This window comes from Eschrichtius robustus, chromosome 9 (genome assembly GCF_028021215.1).
Source record: "Eschrichtius robustus isolate mEscRob2 chromosome 9, mEscRob2.pri, whole genome shotgun sequence".
NCBI lineage: Eukaryota > Metazoa > Chordata > Mammalia > Artiodactyla > Eschrichtiidae > Eschrichtius > Eschrichtius robustus.
Window position 1 is genome coordinate 16,909,307 of NC_090832.1, and position 22,577 is coordinate 16,931,883.

The window sequence follows — 22,577 nt, forward strand, 5'->3', positions numbered from 1 at the left end:
TAAAAAGAGGAAATTTGGATACAGACATGAACACACATGGAGTGAAGACCACGTGAAGACACAGGGAGAAGACGGCCATGTGCAAGCCAAGGAGAGAGGCCTCAGAAGAAACCAACCCTGCTGACACCTTAAGCTCAGACTTCTAGCCTCCAGAATTGCGAGAAAATAAATTTCTGCTGTTTAAGCCACTCTTGTCTGTGGAACTCTGTTATGACAGCTCTAGCAAACGAATACACTGGGTTACACCACAATGAGTTTTCTGAGCTGTGAAAGAAGTTCCGTATGTTTTTCTTAACAGACTCAATACTGGTAGCCTAAAATAGACTTTTCTTTGGCAGGGGATTCAAAATACTTTAAAAAATCGATTTCTTTGTCATCAGGTGGAAGTAAGTTATTTTAGTAAAATAAATCCTCTTTATTTTTATTTGAAGGGAGTTTCACAATTTCGACCCACAGAATTGTCTTCCTGAATGGCTGTGGATCATCATTTTGCCTTTTAAGAAATACTGCCATTACCTATAAAATTCATTCGAGGCCAAATAGCTCATTGGATAAACCTGCAGGTAACAGCACACTTATAGCGAACTTCAGAACGCACAAGCAGCTCCAGAGGGGGCAGAGTCCTGGTTTTGTTTAGTACTTTTGCCTTTAAAGTTCACTCAGAGTCAAACGTCTTGTGACCGGGTTACAGACAAATTAACTGATAAAGAAAGGTAACCACTTATCACTTTGCTGTTTAAGACTCTCAGATTCTTACCTGAAGTTAATTAAGCATGTTATTTTTACCAAAATGGATTTTTCTTTCATCTAGTACCAAGATTCTGGTTCTTTTCTTTTACAAAATAGTCACATGGAGTTGGCCTGGAGCGTCCAGTATTTAGAAAGCATGGGGATTCCCTCTCTCTCTCTCTGTGAGTTCCATTTGATGCAGCAGGGAAACGTCTCAGGAAGAGCGTTTCTGGATTAGAGGCTGCTCACTTGGGAGGTTAGAATCACCCACCTTTGGAGGCTCCGCATGCCTGAGAAGGAGATCAGAGTACTCGCCGAGCGACGTGGGATGGCACAGCCTCATTTTCCCACGTGACTGCAGGCGGGCAGCATAGATACCCCGCTATCATGGCTGGGGATTCCGACGAAACACCCAACCAACCAGAGCGCACAGAGCAACGAAGCCAGCGGGTGTTTAGTGTCATCTAATTATAAGAATAAGAGTTTCTAGATTGTTAAAAATACATCTTTCCCAAAATCACGTCTTAAGGAAGAAGCCTGGCCTACTAAGAAGGCTGAGGGGGCGGTGAGGATCTGCAGGCACCTTTATTTCCAGCTATCGACAGAATGGAAAAAATTTCAACTTCTTTATATTCATTTATTTACATGGGTAATGAATAAGTTAAGGAACACTTCATGCCAAACACAGATTGCTTTTATTTTAGCTAAGCTAATGTTTCAGTTCCATATATATTTCTGAATTTCCATCAATGTCGAACACCATTTTTTCTTCTTAAAAAAAAAAAAACAAAACAATTTACAAGCACTTTTACGGCACTCAAGGAAAGTAGGCTGAAGGTTCATAATAATAATTTTCCTTTTAAAAAAACATCCATCAGACCAAAATAAAATCATTTTAATTAACTCCTTCCTGAGTAACTAAAACCTTGGAATGTGCTGAAAGCTTATAATAAATAAGGCAAAGATCAACCAGCTTAAAATGTATTTTTTAAATTAAACTATGTAAAATGTACAATATATTTCATGAAGTACAAACTGTGTTGGGCTCAGGGCCAGAGAAACGTTGTCGTGTGTGCCAGATAAACTGATGAAGTGCCTTGACTTTTAGGGCCCAGAGGCTGTTTGTTGGGGCAAAATTACATTAAGGCCCTGTAAGTAAATCAGCCAGCCTCGTTCGCTGTGATGTTATGATGATCACTGCTGACAATAAATGCCTTTGAACACACAGGTACAAGTGCTCATGTGAACTTGCACTAAGAGGATGCGTTTTTTAAAATGACCAATTGTCCTGATGTGCTGACAACAGCAGAGAACCCTTAGCAGACCTTATTTTCAGATAATGAGATTGCACAGTGTGTAAACTAACGATCATTCTTTATATGCGATTTCAAAGGAAAGGACTCACAAGGTACCAGGCAGCAGCTCTTGCTCTTTTGTTGAGTATGATGGCTCTTCTCCGGGTTGATTTTTAAAGTAAGCCTAACGGTAGGGCCCTGGTCTCTCTAAACAGGACAAAGGACATTTCCTCTTCTAAGAACATTTCCCTTCATCACTTCCCTGCCCCAGTTCTCTGAGGCAGAAAGGAGGCCCACAAGTGGCCAAATGCTGGACTCTGTGCCTCTGTGGTCCCAGCCTTCACTGGACTCCTGCGGGGTGGAGCCTTCTCAATACATCTCATAATAAAGTAGCTTTAGTGCACACTTGACAGGTTCCAAATGACTTGCTTTATATCTTGGCTACTGTCCAATTTTAGTGAACGAAGAAAAAATTCTAGAGAGACTTGTTGGTTTCTGAAAAGCAGAAAATGTGTAGCTTCTGTAAAATCAGAGTCTTATTTACTATTAAGTATTCCCAACTCACACTTTGCTAGGGCTCTTGAAGGGCTGGCTCTAGGGGAAAAAACATGAAGGAGACAAAATTTGTCCCAAGTACCTTGCCTGTCACCAGCACCTGCACCCCTGCTTCTCATATTGCTGTATATTATCCACCCAAGAGTATATGTATTTTCGGGGGGGGGGGGGTGGTCAAAGATGAAAACATCTCAAATCCAAAGAAATAGATTTCTAATGATTGAACCAAGGCACCACGGAGATGGGCAGGTGATGGGAAAGGGATGGGGAGGAGATATTTTGGAGGAATGGAACTGCCCGACTTCTACTCAGATCACTTTGGGGGCAGACACCTACTCATAAATCTGGCCAAGCAGTCTCTTACCCAGAAGCTCCTGCTTCTCTTCCCGATGTCCTAGTAAGGGTTCTCAGCAGGGAGTTGCCTCCATAATAAGTGGAACTGTATTTTGACTGCTGCCTGCACAGAACTCAGTAGCCCTTTCTGAGCCCCCAAAACACCAAAAACAAGTACCTCTTAAGGGACCTAGAAGGTAAAAGATACCAGCTACTTTGGGACACAGCTGGCCAGGGGTGTGCCTGATAGATCATGCATTGTCTGTGGTCAGGCTTAGAACTTATGCCACAGGAGTCAAATGTCAGAGCTAAATTGGTTCCTGGGTTTCCAGTTAAAGCAATGCTGGTAAGAGACATGTTTCATGTTGGGTGCAAAGGACACAGCCATGCCATTTTCCTAGGCCACATGTCCTCCAGAGTTGATCTGTCTTGCCCATGCTCTTCTTTACACAGCCAACAAACTCTTTTCCTGGCTATGCTACTTTGAAATCTGTCAGAATGGTGCTTGGAAATGAAATGCCTCAATGGAGTTTGCCATGCGCTTTGACCTTGAGAGGTACTCAAGGCTCTGGACTGGTGAAGGGTGTGGCACAAGCCTACTTGCTCTTTCAGAGATAATAAGCGTGCTGCTCTTGGTGAAAGTGTCCCCTGAGATGGACCAGAGGCAGAATTCTACCCGTGTGGGCAGAAACCACTTACCCAGGGGCATCCTTCCTTCTGATGCCCTTATCTGTCTGACCTTCTCCTCTTACTTACTTCTCCTCCTCTACTCTCCTCTCCTCCTCTTCTAGAGTAGATTCCCTGGTCTCTGAAGTGGTTTTGTGTTTCTACTGAAATATACAAGTCTGGATGTTTCCTACCACTGAGGTAATATTCTTATAGGTCATCTTACAAATGATAAGTTATTGGGCTATAGGCTCTATTTCTCCGCTTTCTCTCATTTATGCTAGGGGAAGAAAAGCTATTTTATGATGAGATGCCTTGTGATGGAGCCATGTAGTGTACCTCAGAAGGACCCAAGGAGCCAGAAAAACACAGAATAAAATCAAACAAATAAAACCCGCAAAACCGGGCATCTCCCAATGACCCCAACCTGTGGGAACGTTTTGTTCTTTTTAATGCTGCCGAGCATTAATTTCGTCCCTTAAGGGTTTTTCTTCCCCAAACAAAAGACTTTCTGGAAAGGGAGATTAAGCCATTGGAGGCAACACAGAGCTGGCATCACCTCTTATAAATATCTTCGAGCCACTTCTCATCGTCCTGTTCCTCGTCATCAATCGGCTCCTCGGTTTCCAGTGGGGTCGGAATGAAGAACTGGGGTCTCAGCACGGGGTGGCTGACCCGGGACTTCAGTCCGAACTTGCGCTTCAGCAGGTGGAACTGCTCCTTGACGTAGTGGTAGAACTCGTACTCGTATCTCATTCGCTGGTAGAGAATCTGCACAGCCTCAGGAGAGGGGACGGTCTTCTTCACGGTCACAGTCATGTTTCCAAGTTTCCTATGCTCTGCAAAAGAAGCAGGGTTGCACGTGAGCCGTTGTCTGCAATGCTGCAGCTTAAGGGGGATGATGGTGAGGTCCTGTGTTACCTGCATAATACTGGCAGCTCCTAAGGAAAGAAACTAAACATTCAAGGAATAGAAGGGGTAAACGGCTTCCCAACAACATTGGGAAAGATTTCACCGTATTCCATGTGTTAATATCAACACCAGTTGACTAAACTTGAACTAGCTAACATCCCTTTCCTGGGATGTGAATGATGAGATTTGACCACAATTCAATGGTAACTATAAGTTATACATTCTTTTGAGCAGCAAAATCTACCTGCTTTTCATTTTTATTTCCTGTTACTTTCAGAAGGAAGCACAGAAAAAAGCTGTCTCACCACTTTCTAATCATCTTGTTTTTTTTATTTTAAAATATCGACATCTATTATTTAAAGTTTAATTTGATACAAACGCCATTGCATTTCACTATGTCAGCAAGGTGTCTGCTGAGAAAAGTAAAGGAAGGACTGTTAGATTCCCTAAATACAATTTTAACTGTTGTCAATTTTGAATGGTTATTTTTTTCTTGTGGTAAAATATATAACTAAAATTTGTTTAATTTTATATTAACACTTAATAACATAAAATGCTATTTATATGTTATATATATATATTTATATGACAAAATTTTAAACATTTTGAAGTGTACGTTTTGGTGGAATTAATTACATTCATAATGCTGTGCAACTATCACCGCTATTTTCAAAATTCTTTCATGACTCCAATCAGGACCTCTGTACCCATTAAACAATAGCTCCCTTATACCTCTCCTCTTCCCACCCTTCCCCAGGTAACCTCTAAACTACTTTCTGTCTATGAATCTGTCTATTCTAGGTACCTCATATAAGTGGCATCACACAATACTTGCCCTTTTGTCTCTGGCTTTTTTCCACTTACATAACGTTTTCAAGGTTCATCTATTTTGTAACATGTATCAGTACTTCATTAGCTTTTATGGCTGAATAATATTCCATTATATGAAAGTACCATAATTTGTTTATCCATATATCCATTGATGGACATTTGGGTTTCTTCTACCTTTTGGCTATTGTGAAGAGTGCTGCTATGAACATTTCTGTAAAAGTCTTCATTTGAGTCCCTGTTTTCAATTTTTTCTGGGATTCTACCTAGAAGAGGAGTTGCTGGTTCATACGGTAATTCTGTGTTTAGCTTTTTGAGGAACCACCAAAGTATCTTCCTCAGTGGCTGAACCACTGTATATTCCTAGCAGCAATGTCTGAAGGTCCCAATTTCTCCAAATCCTCTTCTACAATTGTTATTTTCCATTTTCAAAAAATTGTAGCCATCCCAGTAAGTGTGAAGTGGCATCTCATTGTGGTCTTGATTTTCACTTCACTGATGGTTAATGATGCAGAGCATCTTTTTCATGTGTTTGTTGGTCATTTGTATATCCTTTTTTGATAAATGTTTATTCAAGTCCTTTGCCTGTTTTGAATTGGATTGTTTAATTTTTTGTTGTTGAGTTGGTATTCTTTTTAATATATTCTGGATATTCTACATATATATCAGGAATATGATTTGCAAATATTTTCTCCCATTCTGTAGGTTGTCTTTTTATCTGTTGATAGTTTTCTTTGATGCACAGAAATCTTTCATTTTAATGAAGACCAACTTATTTTTTTTTTGTTACGTGTACAAAGTGGGTTTGTGATAGAACATTTTGTAATATCTGTCTTCACTAAAGATATTAACTATAGCTACTCTGAAGCGACACATGTTAATAGGCTTGAAGTATAGATCTCTTTGGGTTTTTAAAAGACAGAGCTTACAAAGCTGGTGTTAAAGATAGACAAGGCACACAGAGGCCCCGGAAAAAAATTCGCTCATTTCCAGACTCCTCTGGTCCCTTCCTCTTGAAGCACTCTAAATGTGTGGAGTCTTGCTATCTCATGCCAGAAAAATATTAGGATTCCTATGATATTAAAATAAGTTCTTTAGTTAAATTATTTGACCCAACCTATTCCAAAAAGAATGTAAAGAATCTTACAAAAATATATATGATGCAATTAGCTAAACCGTTAAGGAAATTGGGCAAAGGGAGAATGAAGGTAGGAAAGAAAAAAGGAGAAAGGTCAGTGTTGGGGGTAACGGCTGCCCCTCCCCATATGGGAGGGTCTCCATAGAGATGCTCCTGCCTTTTGCCCCAGCCCCTCATTCGGGGAGGTAAGCCAGGTTCCAGGGCCAGACGGTTTTTTCTGATTGTGCCTTTGGGATAAAGGATTGAGATGTTCTCTCCTCTGGGGAGAGTGTGCCTGTCTGCAGAGACTTCACATCCTCCTGCAGAGGAGGGCGAGGGCTTTCAGCCACAATTTATGACTCGATGGGCAAGTCTGTGGAAGTCAGGATGGAATGTTACCGGTCCATTTCTCCCCATACCTCAGCTGAGTTCTCCCACCCAGCTTTACTTGGTAATAAAGCTGACATTTGGACCTCCATCTCTCTGTCTCCAGTATTGATTTGTCACGTAGTTTAGAACCCAGGCAGGAGGAAATGGGTGTTATTTAGTCATCCATCTCTCAGACCCCAATATCGAGGAACACAAAATATATGTTGTGAAGTCCTAACTGCTTATGTAGGAGGTGGGTCAAGAGTTTGGCCCTAAACTTTCTAGCAGCTAACAAACAGTGTATATTACTCTTCGTGTAAAACAGTCCATTCACATCTATTCCTAGTTGTAATGCCATAAAGAAATATATTCTATGAATTTTCATAAGAAAAAACTGTAATGGAATTAGCAATATTTTGATAACATCCTTAGAGTAAATTCAGCCATGGGTTTCATGGGGGCCAGAGGAAAGTGGCATGTGTCAGGTTCTCAACTCTGGCTTGACTGGGGAACACATTACAGAAAATCTAGAGCAGAGGTTTCTAACTCTCCTGAAAACCTGACTAAAGCTCATGTTCAGGAAGATAGGGAGGGTACGTGGAAACCCATATATGAAGATCTTAGGCATTTATGGATCTGTAGAAACCCCTGATTTTGAGAAACCAAAAAACTGCATTTCCTTCAACAATCTTTCATATACTTTGTTTGTTCTAATATTAGCCCCAGTGTAACTGATAAATATTGGAATTAGTTATTTTATGTGCTGGCCTGATATACAGTCATAAACATTGCAACGGCAAAGAGAGGAGGGCTTAGATTTACATTTTAAGAAAAGGGAGGGGCTTAACAGTGCCTGGAACTTAAATAGAAGGCCACCCTACCCTGTTTTGGAGGAAGGCCCAAGAGAGTAAGCATAGGGGAGCCTGGTCTTTGTAAAGAAGTAACTTGGGGTCTGCTCTATTGCAGGGCCTCAAAGTTCTTTAAGGTTGAAACACTGTTTTCCTAAAAAGAATGTATAGCAAGTGTAATCACTAACTACAAAGCCATCCGAGAGAGTACCCAGTGAATTTTTAACCTAGAGCAAGATAACTTCTTAGACTAGTCTTTAAAATAAATTAGATACAAAATGTTGATCTATTTAAGGGGGGAGGGATTAATTTGGATATTGGGATCGACATATACACACTACTATATATAAAATAGATAACTAGTAAGACCTGCTGTATAGCACAGGAAACTCTACTCAGTACTCTGTAATGGCCTATAAGGGAAATAATCTAAAAAAAAAAAAAAAAAAAAAAAAAGAGAGTGGATAGCAGTGCTCTGCGTGGCACTTATCCCAGACAAGCTGAGTTGTCTGCAGAGCCATTTCGCACGAGGAACTCTGACCTGAAGTGCTGAGTGCGAGGCCTTTGCACGTGGCACCCTATGAGACAAGAGTTTCAAAAAGTGCATGTGAAAAACCATCACCTGGGATCCACTGTGCTGGTTCTGATCAAATAAGTTAAAGGTGAGCTGAATGGACTAGAGAAAGCTCCTAGAATAGACTCAGTAGCCATGCGGCGAAAAATGGAAAGACCCCAAATGGAAGGAGCCTGGATCACAGTATCACAACTAGGAGGAATGTTGTCCATTCTGCAGCATCAGTGTTGGATTGTGAGCATCCCCATATTTTGTTGACATCTCTCATCTGCTTTCATCTCTTCTTGAGGATTTATGCCTGTGTATGAGTGCATTCAGAGCTTCAGCATTCCAGCATTAATTACAATATGAATGCATTCCTTCACATTGTGCAATACAAAGACTCTGGATGCATCATTAAAAGAGAAAATCTTTAATACTAAAAACTAAGAAGAGGAGGACCTTCAAGATGGTGGAGGAGTGAGACGTGGAGATCACCTTCCTCCCCACAAATACATCAGAAATACATCTACATGTGGAACAACTCCTACAGAACACCTACTGAACGCTGGCAGAAGACCTCAGACCTCCCAAAAGGCAGGTACTCCCCACGTACCTGGGTAGGGCAAAAGAAAAAAGAAAAAACAGAGACAAAAGAATAGGGACGGGACCTGCACCAGTGGGAGGGAGCTGTGAAGGAGGAAAGGTTTCCACACACTAGGAAGCCCCTTCGCGGGCGGAGACTGCAGTTGGAGGAGGGGGGAGCTTCGGAGCCACGGAGGAGAGCGCAGCCACAGGGGTGCGGAGGGCAAAGCGGAGAGATTCCCGCACGGAGGATCGCTGCTGACCAGCGCTCACCAGCCCGAGAGGCTTGTCTGCTCACCCGCCGGGGCGGGCGGGGGCTGGGAGCTGAGGCTCGGGCTTCGGTCGGATCCCAGGGGGAGGACTGGGGTTGGCTGCGTGAACACAGTCTGAAGGGGGCTAGTGCACCACAGCTGGCTGGGAGGGAGTCCGGGAAAAGGTCTGGAGCTGCCGAAAAGGCAAGAGATCACTGTTTCAGGTGTGCGAGGAGAGGGGATTCAGAGCGCCGCCTAAACGAGCTCCAGTGACGGCGCGAGCCGCGGCTATCAGCACGGACCCCAGAGACGGGCATGAGACGCTAAGGCTGCTGCTGCAAGAAGCCTGTGTGCAAGCCCAGGTCACTCTCCACACCTCCCCTCCCAGGAGCCTGTGCAGCCCGCCACTGCCAGGGTCCCGTGATCCAGGGACAACTTCCCTGGGAGAACACACGGCGCGCCTCAGGCTGGTGCAATGTCATGTTGGCCGCTGCTGCCGCAGGCTCGCCCTGCATCCGTACCCCTCCCTCCCCCCGGCCTGAGTGAGCCAGAGCCCCCGAAGCAGCTGCTCCTTTAACCCCGTCCTCTCTGAGACAAGAACAGATGCCAGAGGGCGACCTACATGCAGAGACGGGGCCAAATCCAAAGCTGAGCCCCAAGACCTGTGCGAACAAAGAAAAGAAAGGGAAATTTCTCCCAGGAGCCTCAGGAGCAGCGGATTAAATCTCCCCAGTCAACTTGATGTACCTGCATCTATGGAATACCTGAATAGACAATGAATCATCCCAAAATTGAGGCGGAGGACTTTGGGAGCAACTGTAGACTTGGGGTTTGCTGTATGCGACTGACTAGTTTCTGATTTTTATGTTTATCTTAGTTTAGTTTTTAGTGCTTGTTATCATTGGATTTGTTCATTGGATTGGTTGCTCTCTCTCTCTTTTTTAATACTTTAAATTTTAATAATATTTTTTTATTTTTAATTTTAATAACTTTATTTATTTATTTTTATTTTTTTCTTTCTTTCTTTTTTTTCTCCCTTTTCTTCTGAGCCACATGGCTGACAGGGTCTTGGTGCTCCAGCTGGGTGTCAGGCCTGAGCCTCTGAGGTGGGAGAGCCGAGTTCAGGACACTGGATCACCAGAGACCTCCCGGCCCAACGTAATATCAATTGGCGAGAATTCTCCCAGAGATCTCCGTCTCAACACTAAGACCCAGCTCCACTCAATGAAGAGCAAGCTCCAGTGCTGGACACCCAATGCCAAACAACTAGCAAGACAGGAACACAACCCCACCCATTAGCAGAGAGGCTGCCTAAAATCATGATAAGTTCACAGACACCACAAAACACACCACCAGATGTGGTCCTGCCAACCAGAAAGACAAGATCCAGCCTCATCCACCAGAACACAGGCCCCAGTCCCCTACCCCAGGAAGCCTACACAACCCACTGAACCAACTTTACCCACTGGGGGCAGACACCAAAAACAATGGGAACTACGAACCTGCAGCCTGTGAAAAGCAGACCCCAAACACAGTAAGTTAAGCAAAATGAGAAAACAGAGAAATTCGCAGCAGATCAAGGAGCAAGGTGAAAACCCACCAGACCAAACAAATGAAGAGGAAATAGGCAGTCTACCTGAAAAAGAATTCAGAATAATGATAGTAAAGATGATCCAAAATCTTGGAAATAGAATGGAGAAAATACAAGAAACGTTTAACAAGGACCTAGAAGAACAATAGAGCAAGCAAACAATGATGAACAACACAAGAAATGAAATTTAAAATTCTCTAGAAGGAATCAATAGCAGAATAACGAAGGCAGAAGAACAAATAAGTGACCTGGAAGATAAAATAGTGGAAATAACTACTGCACAGCAGAATAAAGAAAAAAGAATGAAAAGAATTGAGGACAGTCTCAGAGACCTCTGGGACAACATTAAACGCACCAACATTCAAATTATAGGGGTCCCAGAAGAAGAGAAAAAGAAAGGGACTGAGGAAATATTTGAAGAGATTATACTTGAAAATTTCCCTAATATGGGAAAGGAAATAGTCAATCAAGTCCAGGAAGTGCTGAGAGTCCCATACAGGATAAATCCAAGGAGAAACACACCAAGACACATATTACTCAAACTATCAAAAATTAAATAGAAAGAAAAAATATTAAAGGCAGCAAGAGAAAAACAACAAATAACAAAGAAGGGAATTCCCCATAAGGTTAACAGCTGATCTTTCAGCAGAAACTCTGCAAGCCAGAAGGGAGTGGCAGGACATATTTAAAGTGATGAAAGGGAAAAAACCAACAACCTAGTTTACTCCACCCAGCAAGGATCTCATTCAGATTCTACAGAGAAATTAAAACCTTTACAGAAAAGCAAAAGCTAAGAGAATTCAGCTCCATCAAACCAGCTTTACAAAAAATCCTAAAGGAACTTCTCTAGACAAGAAACACAAGAGAAGGAAAAGACCTACAATAACATACCCAAAACAATTAAGAAAATGGTAATAGGAACATACATATCGATAATTACCTTAAATGTAAATGGATTAAATGCTCCAACCAAAAGACACAGACTGGCTGAATGGATACAAAAGCAAGACCCATATATATGCTGTGTACAAGAGACCCAGCTCAGACCTAGGAACACATGCAGACTGAAAGTGAGGGGCTGGTAAAAGATATTCCATGCAAATGGAAATCAAAAGAAAGCTGGAGTAGTATTTCTCATATCAGACAAAATGGACTTTAAAATAAAGACTATTACAAGAGACAAAGAAGGACACTACATAATCATCAAGGGAACAATCCAAGAAGAAGATATAACAACTGCAAATATTTATGCACCCAACATAGTAGCACCTCAATACATAAGGCAAAAGCTAACAGCCATAAAAGGGGAAATCGACAGTAACACAATCATAGTAGGGGACTTTAACACCCCACTTTCAACAAGGGGCAGATCATCCAAAATGAAAATAAATAAGGAAACACAAGCTTTAAATGATACATTAAACAACATGGATTTAATTGATATTTATAGGACATCCCATCCATAAATAACAGAATACACTATCTTCTCAAGTGCTCAGGGAACGTTCTCCAGGATAGATAATATCTTGGGTCACAAATCAAGCCTTGGTAAATTTAAGAAACTTGAAATCATATCAAGTATCTTTTCTGACCACAACGCTATGAGACTCGATATCAACTACAGGAAAAAATCTGTAAAAAATACAAACACATGGAGGCTAAACAATACACTACTAAAGAATCACGAGATTACTGAAGAAATCAAAAAATACCTAGAAACAAATGACAATGAACACACGATGACCCAAAACCTATGGGAGGCTGCAAAAGCATTTCTAAGAGGGAAGTTTATAGCAATACAATCCTACCTCAAGAAACAAGAAATATCTCAAATAAACAACCTAACCTTACACCTAAAGCAATTAGAGAAAGAAGAACAAAAAAACGCCAAGGTTAGCAGAAGAAAAGAAATCATAAAGATCAGATCAGAAATAAATGAAAAAGAAGTGAAGGAAACAATAGCAAAGATCAATAAAACTAAAAGCTCATTCTTTGAGAAGATAAAATTGATAAACCATTAGCCAGACTCATCAAGAAAAAAAGGGGGAAGACTCAAATCAATAGAATTAGAAATGAAAAAGATGTAACAACTGACACTACAGAAATACAATGGATCATGAGAGATTACTACAAGAAACTATATGCCAATAAAATGGACGACCTGGAAGAAATGGACAGATTCTTAGAAAAGCACAACCTTCCGAGACTGAACCAGGAAGAAATAGAAAATATAAACAGATCAATCACAAGCACTGAAATTGAAACTGTGATTAAAAATCTTCCAACAAACAAAAGCCCAGGACCAGATGGCTTCACAGGCGAATTCTATCAAACACTTAGAGAAGAGCTAACACCTATCCTCAAACTCTTCCAAAATATAGCAGAGGGAGGAACACTCCCAAACTCATTCTACGAGGCCACCATCACCCTGATACCAAAACCAGACATAGATGTCACAAAAAAAGAAAACTACAGGCCAATATCACTGATGAACATAGATGCAAAAATCCTCAACAAAATACTAGCAAACAGAATCCAACAGCACTGCAAAAAGCTCATACACCACGATCAAGTGGTGTTTATCCCAGGAATGCAAGGATTCTTCAATATATGCAAATCAATCAATGTGATAAACCATATTAACAAATTGAAGGAGAAAAACCATATGATAATCTCAATAGATGCAGAAAAAGCTTTCGACAAAATTCAACACCCATTTTTGATAAAAACTCTCTAGAGGGTAGGTGTACAGGGAACCTACAGCAACATAATAAAGGCCATACATGACAAACCCACAGCCAAACATCGTTCTCAATGGTGAAAAACGGAAACCGTTTCCACTAAGATCAGGAAGAAGACAAGGCTGCCCACTGTCACCACTATTATTTAACATAGCTTTGGAAATTTTAGCCACAGCAATCAGAGAAGAAAAAGAAATAAAAGGAATCCAAATCAGGAGAGAAGTAAAACTGTCACTGTTTGCAGATGACATGATACTATACATAGAGAATCCTAAAGATGCTACCAGAAAACTACTAGAGATAATCAATGAATTTGGTAAAGCAGCAGGATATAAAATTAATGCGCAGAAATCTCTTGCATTCCTATACACTAATGATGAAATATCTGAAAGAGAAATTAAGGAAACACTCCATTTACTATCGCACAAAAAGAATAAAATACCTAGGAATAAACCTACCTAAGGAGACAAAAGACCTGTATGTAGAAAACTATAAGACTCTGATGAAAGAAAACAGATGGAGAGATATACCATACCATGTTCTTGGATTGGAAGAATTAACATTGTGTAAATGAATGTATTACTCAAAGCAATCTACAGATTCAGTGCAATCCCTATCAACCTACCACTGGTATTTTCCACAGAACTAGAACAAAAAATTTCACAATTTGTATGGAAACACAAAAGACCCCGAATAGCCAAAGCAATCTTGAGAGAGAAAAACGGAGCTGGAAGAACCAGGCTCCAAGACTCCAGACTATACTACAAAGCTACAGTAATCAAGACAGTATGGTACTGGCACAAAAACAGAAGTATAGATCACTGGAACAGGATAGAAGCCCAGAGATAAACCCACGCACATATGGTCACCTAATCTTTGATAAAGGAGGCAAGAATATACACTGGAGAAAAGACAGCCTGTTCAATAAGTGGTGTTGGGAAAACTGGAAAGCTACATGTAAAAGAATGAAATTAGAACACTCCCTGACACCATACACAAAAATAAACTCAAAATGGAACAAAGACCTAAATGTAAGGCCAGACACTATCAAACTCTTAGAGGAAAACATAGGCAGGAACACTCTATGACATAAATCACAGCAAGATTCTTTTTGAACCACCTCCTATAGAAATGGAAATAAAACCAAAAATAAACAAATGGGACCTACTGAAACTTAAAAGCTTTTGCACAGCAAAGGAAAACATAAACAAGATGAAAAGACAACACTCAGAACGGGAGAAAATATTTGCAAATGAAGCAACTGACAAAGGATTAATCTCCAAAATATACAAGCAGCTCATGCAGCTCAATATCAAGAAAAGAAACAACCCAATCCAAAAATGCGCAGAAGACTTAAATAGACATTTCACTAAAGAAGATATACAGATTGCCAACAAACACATGAAAGGATGCTCAACATCACTAATCATTAGAGAAAGGCAAATCAAAACTACAATGAGGTATCACCTCACACCAGTCAGAATGGTCATCATCAAAAAATCTACAAACAATAAATGCTGGAGAGGGTGTGGAGAAAAAGGAACCCTCTTGCACTGTTGGTGGAAATGTAAATTGATACAGCCACTATGGAGAACAGCATGGAGGTTCCTTAAAAAACTAAAAATAGAACTACCATACGACCCAGCAATCCCACTACTGGGCATATACCCTGAGAAAACCATAATTCAAAAAGAGTCATGTACCACAATGTTCATTGCAGCTCTATTTACAATAGCCAGGACATGGAAGCAACCTAAGTGTCCATCAACAGATGAATGGATAAAGAAGATGCGCCACATATATACAATGGAATATTACGCAGCCATGAAATGAAACGAAATTGAGTTATTTGTAGTGAGGTGGATGGACCTAGAGTCTGTCATATAGAGTGAAGTAAGTCAGAAAGAGAAAAACAAGTGCCATATGCTAACACATATATATGGAATCTAAAAAAAAGAAATGGCTGTGAAGAACCTAGGGGCAGGACAGGAATAAAGATGCAGACATAGAGAATGGACTTGAGGACATGGGGAGGGTGAAGGGTAAGCTGGGACGAAGTGAGAGAGTGGCATGGACATATATACACTACCAAATGTAAAATAGATAGCTAGTGGGAAGCAGCTGCATAGCACAGGGAGATCAGCTAGGTGCTCTGTGACCACCTAGAGGGGTGGGATAGGGAGGGTGGGAGAGAGATGCAAGAGGGAGGGGATATGAGGATATATGTATACATATAGCTGATTCACCTTGCTATACAGCAGAAACTAACACAGCATTGTAAAATAATTATACTCCAATAAAGATGTTTAAAAAAAAGAGTGGATATACATATATGCATAGCTGATTCACTTTGCTGTACACCTGAAAGTAACACAACATTGTAAATCAACTATACTCCAATAAGAATTAATTAAAAATTAAAATAATAAATAAATAAATAAATAAAATGTTGATGTATTTAATGAATTGAGTTGACTTGCTCTAATGGGTTATTTATATCAAGCCAGTAAAAATTTGTGAAGAGTTTTTAAAATGACGGTATGATGGATTTGTAGGTTTCCCTGTTTGGTTGTGATTAGGTAACTAGGTCGATAGATTTAAAGCTACTCCTGGTTCATCACAACAAAACTCTCTTCCTTGCATGTTTTTCCCCATGGCTGGGGATGGGCAAGTTGGTGGGTGGGCAGAGCAGGTATGTCAAAGATGATAGTATGTCATTCAAGCACAATGGAAAGAACCAGGATATATTTACATCATTAATTAATTGATTTGTCAAGAGATGGGGATGGTCTCAGCTGAGCCTGATCCCTTGTGGGGTATTTTTAGAGTAACAGCTACATTTAGTGAGGACTAAGGTGTACCAAGCACTAAACTAGGCACTTATACACGGAATCATATTTAATCCTCACATTAACCCCTCAGTGGAAGAGCCATGTTATAGATGAAGAAACTGAGGCAGAGCAAGACTCTGACTGGTTGAAGGTCATGTAGCTGAAAAGAGGCAGAGGCAGGAGGGTCTGCATGGTAAGCAAGTGTTGTGCTTTTGCTGCAGAAAGGCCAGCAAGCTTATCACGGTCCCTCTCATGTTTCCCCAAAAGCAATGGAACGTAAGGTAGTCGGCAGGTGGGCCTAAAGCCTACCACTCCTCACGTTGACCGGGGAGTCCAGACTGTAGTAGATCTTGCAGGAAATAAGCAGGCATTTTAGTAGGGATGGCTAGTGGGTTTATAATCCGGAGGAAGGAAAAGGTTGATTTAAAAAAGGAAATTGGACTAGGTTATCTCTGGGTCCAATAAGAAAGGCCAATACCCAGAGTCAATGATGAAAATGAACATAATCATCAGTATTTGGAGAGTTCCTCAGTTCCAGGAAACCTCTTCCTGGTGTTTTATTTAGCCTGAACTTATAATTAGGTGTTTCTAGTAGGAATCGTTATTCAGAAACCCCGTCAGAAACTGACCCAGGATGTACAAAGTTTGGGAAGAGTCAGCCTTCTTGCAATGACCAGAGTCTGGACTTCATAGTGTTCTCCATCAAGTCAGTGCTGGGGATCCCACTTACAGCCCCATTCGTTGACTTATTTTATCCAAATTTTATAAGGTAATGGGAGATCTCTAGTAAGATTTATATTTGATAAGATCCCAACTGGCCTTTCCAACCAAATTTTCATTACACATCACCTCACTATCCTGATGAAAGTGTTTTGGCTACTGGGTAGTACTAGTAAGAACAAACACTAGGAGACTGAGTCCTGTGCTTGCTAGAAAACTCTACAGATAGGACAGACTTTTAGGGTAAGAGTAAAGGGAAATGTTTCATTTGTGGCTACAAGACAAAGTTGTGCAAGATCCTTTTTTGGATAGCAACAGATTGCCAAGTGTATTTCGGTTACCTCAATCCTCCTTACCCTCCTTAGCCCCTGTCTAAACATGAGGGGTACTGACAGCTGGTTCAGAGGACACTTATGACAGATGATTTTTTTTTTTTATTAAGCTCCAGTTTTGCATTGATATCCAATCCTCGCTCCATCCATCTATGCCTTCTCTCTCCCTCACTCTTGCTCTATCTACCTTCTCTCTTCTTCATTGTCAACCTCTCCTTCTCAACTGGCTCCTTACCCCCTGCAAATCAAATGTGGTCAAGTCTCCTTAAAGAAAACCCTTAAGTCTCATGTCCTGCTCTATCTTCTCTCTCTACTCTCCATTACAACCAAACTTCTTGAAGAGGTGTCTAAATTTGTCGTCACCAGATTTTCAACGTACTCACATGATTGGACTCATCAAAACCTGGTTTCTGTCCTCTCAATGCTCCAGTCCAGTCAAATTGCTCTTGCTTCCTTGTTGATAACTCAGTGGACATTTCTCAGGCCTTCTATGACTTCTTAGCATGACCTCACAACACTGATGGCCACACACGCCATCTTGGAACCGTCTTCCTGTGGCATCTACAAGAGCGCTTCCCTGGTGGTCTTGGACTCCTTCTGATTGCTCCCCTTCAGTGCTCTATGCCCGGTGCTCTTTCCCTGCTTGTCCCTTAAGTGTCAGCACTCCCAGGGCTCTGGTCCAGCCTCTTCCCTTCTCCCTTCCTTCCTCTCTGGCTAGTGTCATCCAACCCTCCACCCTCTAGTTTTCATACCACAGTGGACACAAAACCAAAAGTTTACATGAAACAATTATAGCTTCTTTGCCCTTTTGTTTTCCACAGAGCTGCCAAATTTGATAGGAAGGTTAATGATATTGCCAGAGGGGTATGTCATGGTCAGAAATAGGAGTGCAATTTCGTGGCAGGAGAAGCAGAGATTCAGATTCAACCAACACTGATGGCAAATACCTATTATGGGTTTGGATTATGCCCCCACGTATGTTATTTTATTTAATATTCCCAATCACCCTTTGAGGTGTCTCGGCCCCTATTTTGCAGATGGGGGAATAGAAGCTTTTGGAAATTAAATGACTTACCCAAGGTCACATAGCTAGTGAGTAAGCAACAGAGCTGGAATTGGAGCCCAGGCCTCTCATTTGTGATGAGGTTTCCCCTAAGTACTTGGCCATAACCAGCGCAGCTTTCGTGAGCCTGTAGAAAATTATCACCTTCATATGGAAAGAGTAGAGGGCAGTCTGCCTTTTATGGTTAGTGGAGAATTTTTAAAATCACATTTCGAAGACATATGGTTAAGTGTCTTGCTGTACAATAATCAGTGCTATGGAAAAGTCATTCCAGTGCTAAGTGTTCCACATTTTTATAAAACGCCAGACTTTCCCTCCAAACAAAACAAAGCTACTTGAACTATGGAATCAGGCTCTTTCCAGGTTGCCGTAATAGCAGTAGCAGAGGAAGTTGTTAGGAATTGTTGGAGACTGTTGTTATTTCAGCCAGAAAACAATCATGCTTTAAAAATCCATACTTATTATCAGCATTCTTTGGGAAATGAAGCAGCCCACGTTAGGTGGGCATATACTGTACAGCAAGATCATCGAGAAGTGGAGGCCTAACCCCACGTGCATCTTCTGAAAAGCAGGACCCCCGAGATGACTCCAAGGGGCTCACAGCTCTTGTGCCCCCGGTGAACATTTCAGAAGGAAGACACAAATACAAGGCAGCTTCCATTACGGCAGGGGCAGCAAGCAGGCAGCCTGAGATCTGACTGGCGGGCAGGCTCTGTGTTATTTGACCTGTGGGGTATTTTTTTAAGAAACTGACTTAGTTGTTGGAAGATTTGGTCTACTTCACAGGGAATCTGGATTTCTGGCTTCTCTCAAAGTGGGGTGATATTCTTCAGGAGCTGAGTATGGCTGTCCCCTCAGAGAGGCCAGTGTTCTCTGTTTTGTCTCAGACTCTAAATGCCAGTTCATTCTTTTATGTTACCTGCCCGGCTGCTATAGAAATCGGAGTTTCATGCTTCTGTTGAAAAGGTTTTGAAATTCTGGGTTTCATAAAACTAGGAAGCAAGTGCTTTTGTGTCCAAATTAAGGCTTCAGTTCAGCCTCATTTGTGTGTCCAGTGTCACCCCCCTTCCTTTTTTTCTGTAAGTATTTATTGAATGACTTTTCTGCACCAGGCATAGGAGTTACTAGCAGTGAATGTAACTTTATCATCATCATCATCAGGCATTTCTGTGCACCTTCTCAGTGCAAGGACTGCAAGTTATCTACCATGCGTTTAATCTTTCCAAAATCCCCCCAGTGAGTCAGGCTCTCTTATTATCCTCATTTTACAGACGTGACACTGGAATTTGGTAACATACTCAAGGTCCCACAGCTCGTAAGTGGAGATGCCACAGTTTGGGTCTGGGACAGTCTGACTACGGAGCCCAAGCTCTTAACCCTTCATGTTGCTTCTGGCTGAAGGGGGCTCACAGTGTAAGAGAAGCATCCCTCCTCACGGGCCTGCTCACCGGAGGGGCAGACGGGGCACCTCCCTCCGGTTGGTTTGATGTTATCAGTGTTTCCTCTCCTTGGTCAGAAATCCCTAGAAGAGGGACCAAGCCCAATGGACGTGTCTAACTACTCCGCATGGAGTTGGGTCTTTCATAACTACTATGATTATTGAATCCTGTAGAGGTGCTGTGTGTGCAAGTCTGAGTGTATAGGGTATGTTTGTGTGTGTGTGTTTGTGTGTGTGTGTGTGTGTGTGTGTGTATGTATGTGTGTGTTTCAACCAAAAGATGGAAAACTTTTAGGAGGCCTCTGAGGCACCAGGAAACTTTGAAAAAATTTCCCCTGGATTTGTTTCCTTCACATGCCCACCAGTTTCATCTAGCTGTTCTCCTAATGGAGCCTATTTTGCTGCGAGTGTCCGGGGAGGGGTGACAGCCCTCTGTCTTTGTACTTCCACAGTTCAGCACCTGGGGAAACGCAGCACCCTCTGTACATGATCATCGAGTGAATGAAAGAAACCAACAGAAGGAAGAGGGTGTGGTCAGACCCGAAGAAGGCTTGGCTGTGTCTGTGAGGTGCAGACACAGCCAAGTGGAGACAAGGGCAGTATCTTGAGTGTGCTTAAGAGAAAATTCTCAAGAGACCCATGAATGCCGGGTGTACCCTCACATCTGGGATTTTTTTAGCTCCCACTGGAGTCTATTAATTCCAGTGTTTAGCTTTGTGGTTCAGTTGCCTCTTTGGAACCATAGTGCTGGCCATGTCATGTTTTTCTGCCCCTGTCCTTTAATTAATAAATACATTTTGGCAAAGGGAAGCTGTGGTTTCAGGAGGCTTTTAATTTTTTTTTTCATTTTTCTTATTTACGTTGAGGGATTGGTCAAAGAAGCCCATTAAATCACATAATTGCTGAAAATTTCCTCAAAGTAAGCCCTGGTTTTGAGCTGTGAAATGATCAGAAGGGCAAACAAACAAGCAAACAAAAAACAACTTCTGATCTTCTGATTTGAATAGCAAAAGAAGGATGATTTTTCCTTATAGACATTTCCAAAGTCAGCCACAGAATCAGGACTGTGTGGGGACAGATTCTTCTGGGCTCCCACACTCTGGCTTCTTCCTGAGAAGTGGCCCTGAATGGGGACCCTTTTTATACTGTTGACCCTCAACAACAGAAAAATCTGCAGTTGGTCATCCAATGCTGGGAGAGAAAAAAACCCAAGACTATATAATAAGGTCAGTTGGGAGACTGCTGAGTTGGGTCAGCTTTCTGCATTATTAAAGCTTTATAGATGGTGGTATAAATAGCTCAATAACCAACCCCCCCCCCCCACACACATATTCTTCCCACAGCCCATCAAAATAGCATCTCCTTCGTCTGCACAGAGCTCTGCGGATTAACGTGTTTTCAAATATCCCCTCCTTACTTCATGCAGTCCTCACAACCTGTTCCACAGACACGACGGCCTGAGAAGTCACAGGACTGGCTCAAGGTTGTACAAGTGACTGTCCTGAGACTAGAAATCGAGCTTTCTGATTCCCAGTCTAGCACCTTTTGCTTCATCACTGGCTGTTAATTTCCAAATTGAGTGGAAATCTATAACCACCCACTTCCCCTTGCCCCGTGTGTACTCTGGCATTAAGGAGATTGGTTGAAAATAAGGGCTTGAGTGTTCTAAGTCAAGGGGAATGCTTTGGTAAGTCTGGGAGAGTCTGGTGAAAAACTTGCAAGCCAGCAAAAATGTTTTCAGACTGAAAGGGACTGTGTCTTTTTCATTTTTGGCTCCCAAGTGCCCAGCTCCACGCCTGGCACATAACAACCCTCAATAAAGATTTGTTGATTTGAAACCTGTATGTTAAATCCATCTGTAAGACTGGATTAACCCAAAGGGCAACTTTTGGTGTTGACTGTACATATGTTGTCTTTGCAAAATTCTTTCCTTAGCGGAAGGTCCTGCCTGAGCAAACTTTCCATTTCTAGAAATCAAATTTCTTTAGGGTAGGCTGATAGAGGAGGTTAGGCTTGTTCTGGAGAGGGAGCGGTATTTGCTTTTCTGGGCCACTCCATTGGAGAACACTGTGTTATGGTGACAGATCACTTACAAAGACTTAGCAAAGCTTAAGAAATACCTCGATAAGGGACATTTGCTACAAACATAAATACCTTTGTAGAAACATAATATACACCATGACCATGTAGCTAATGAATTTATGCCACATATATTATTACAGCCATTCACTAAAGAAATCTGAACACTGTTAGGACAATAAGGCATCTGTGTGACTTAAGTTTGCTGTATTACTTAATTGTAGTTAAGTAATTAAGTTGTTCAATTACTTAATTTGTCATCATTTGGGGTGCTTTTTAATTGCCATTTCTCCATCAGCAAAAGAAAATGTTTCATTTGGAAGGAAAACATTCATTCAGATCACATGCACTTGACCCAAGTGCAAAGGGCTTCGCTGTGGATATAATTTAAACTGTGGCTCTTTGGCCAGTCTTGCGCGCTCCCTGGAGAAAGAACTTCAGGCCAGGCCATTGGGAGTATCTTCAGAAGGCTGGTGTCTCCGGGAAAGGACCGCAAAGCAGAAGTTCTACAATGACTTTGTAAACGCCTCCGCCTGTCTGCACAGAATGCCGGCCAGTGGAAGGCAAGCAGGCTGAGTTCCCCAACTCATTGCTCCTCCCAAGGCACTGCCAAGCAAACACCGAGAGCTTAACTTTTGAATGTGATGCTAAATATCATTTACTAGTAACCTGTCTGTATGCAAGATTGAGCAGTGACAAACCGTGTTCCCAACGTGGCCTCAGGCTGAGGTCATACATGGG

The 22,577-nt window shown here is 41.7% G+C and overlaps 1 protein-coding gene across 1 annotated transcript in view; it reads right to left on the reverse strand.

Moving 5' to 3' along the window:
- Positions 1-1,295: 1,295 nt before the first annotated feature.
- UST (uronyl 2-sulfotransferase) overlaps positions 1,296-22,577 on the reverse strand; it is a 288,030-nt gene continuing 266,748 nt past the window's right edge. The window contains exon 8 of the mRNA XM_068550775.1: positions 1,296-4,417. Coding sequence (XP_068406876.1) covers positions 4,134-4,417 — 284 coding nt within the window. The 3' untranslated portion in view covers positions 1,296-4,133. The remainder of the gene's footprint in view (positions 4,418-22,577) is intronic.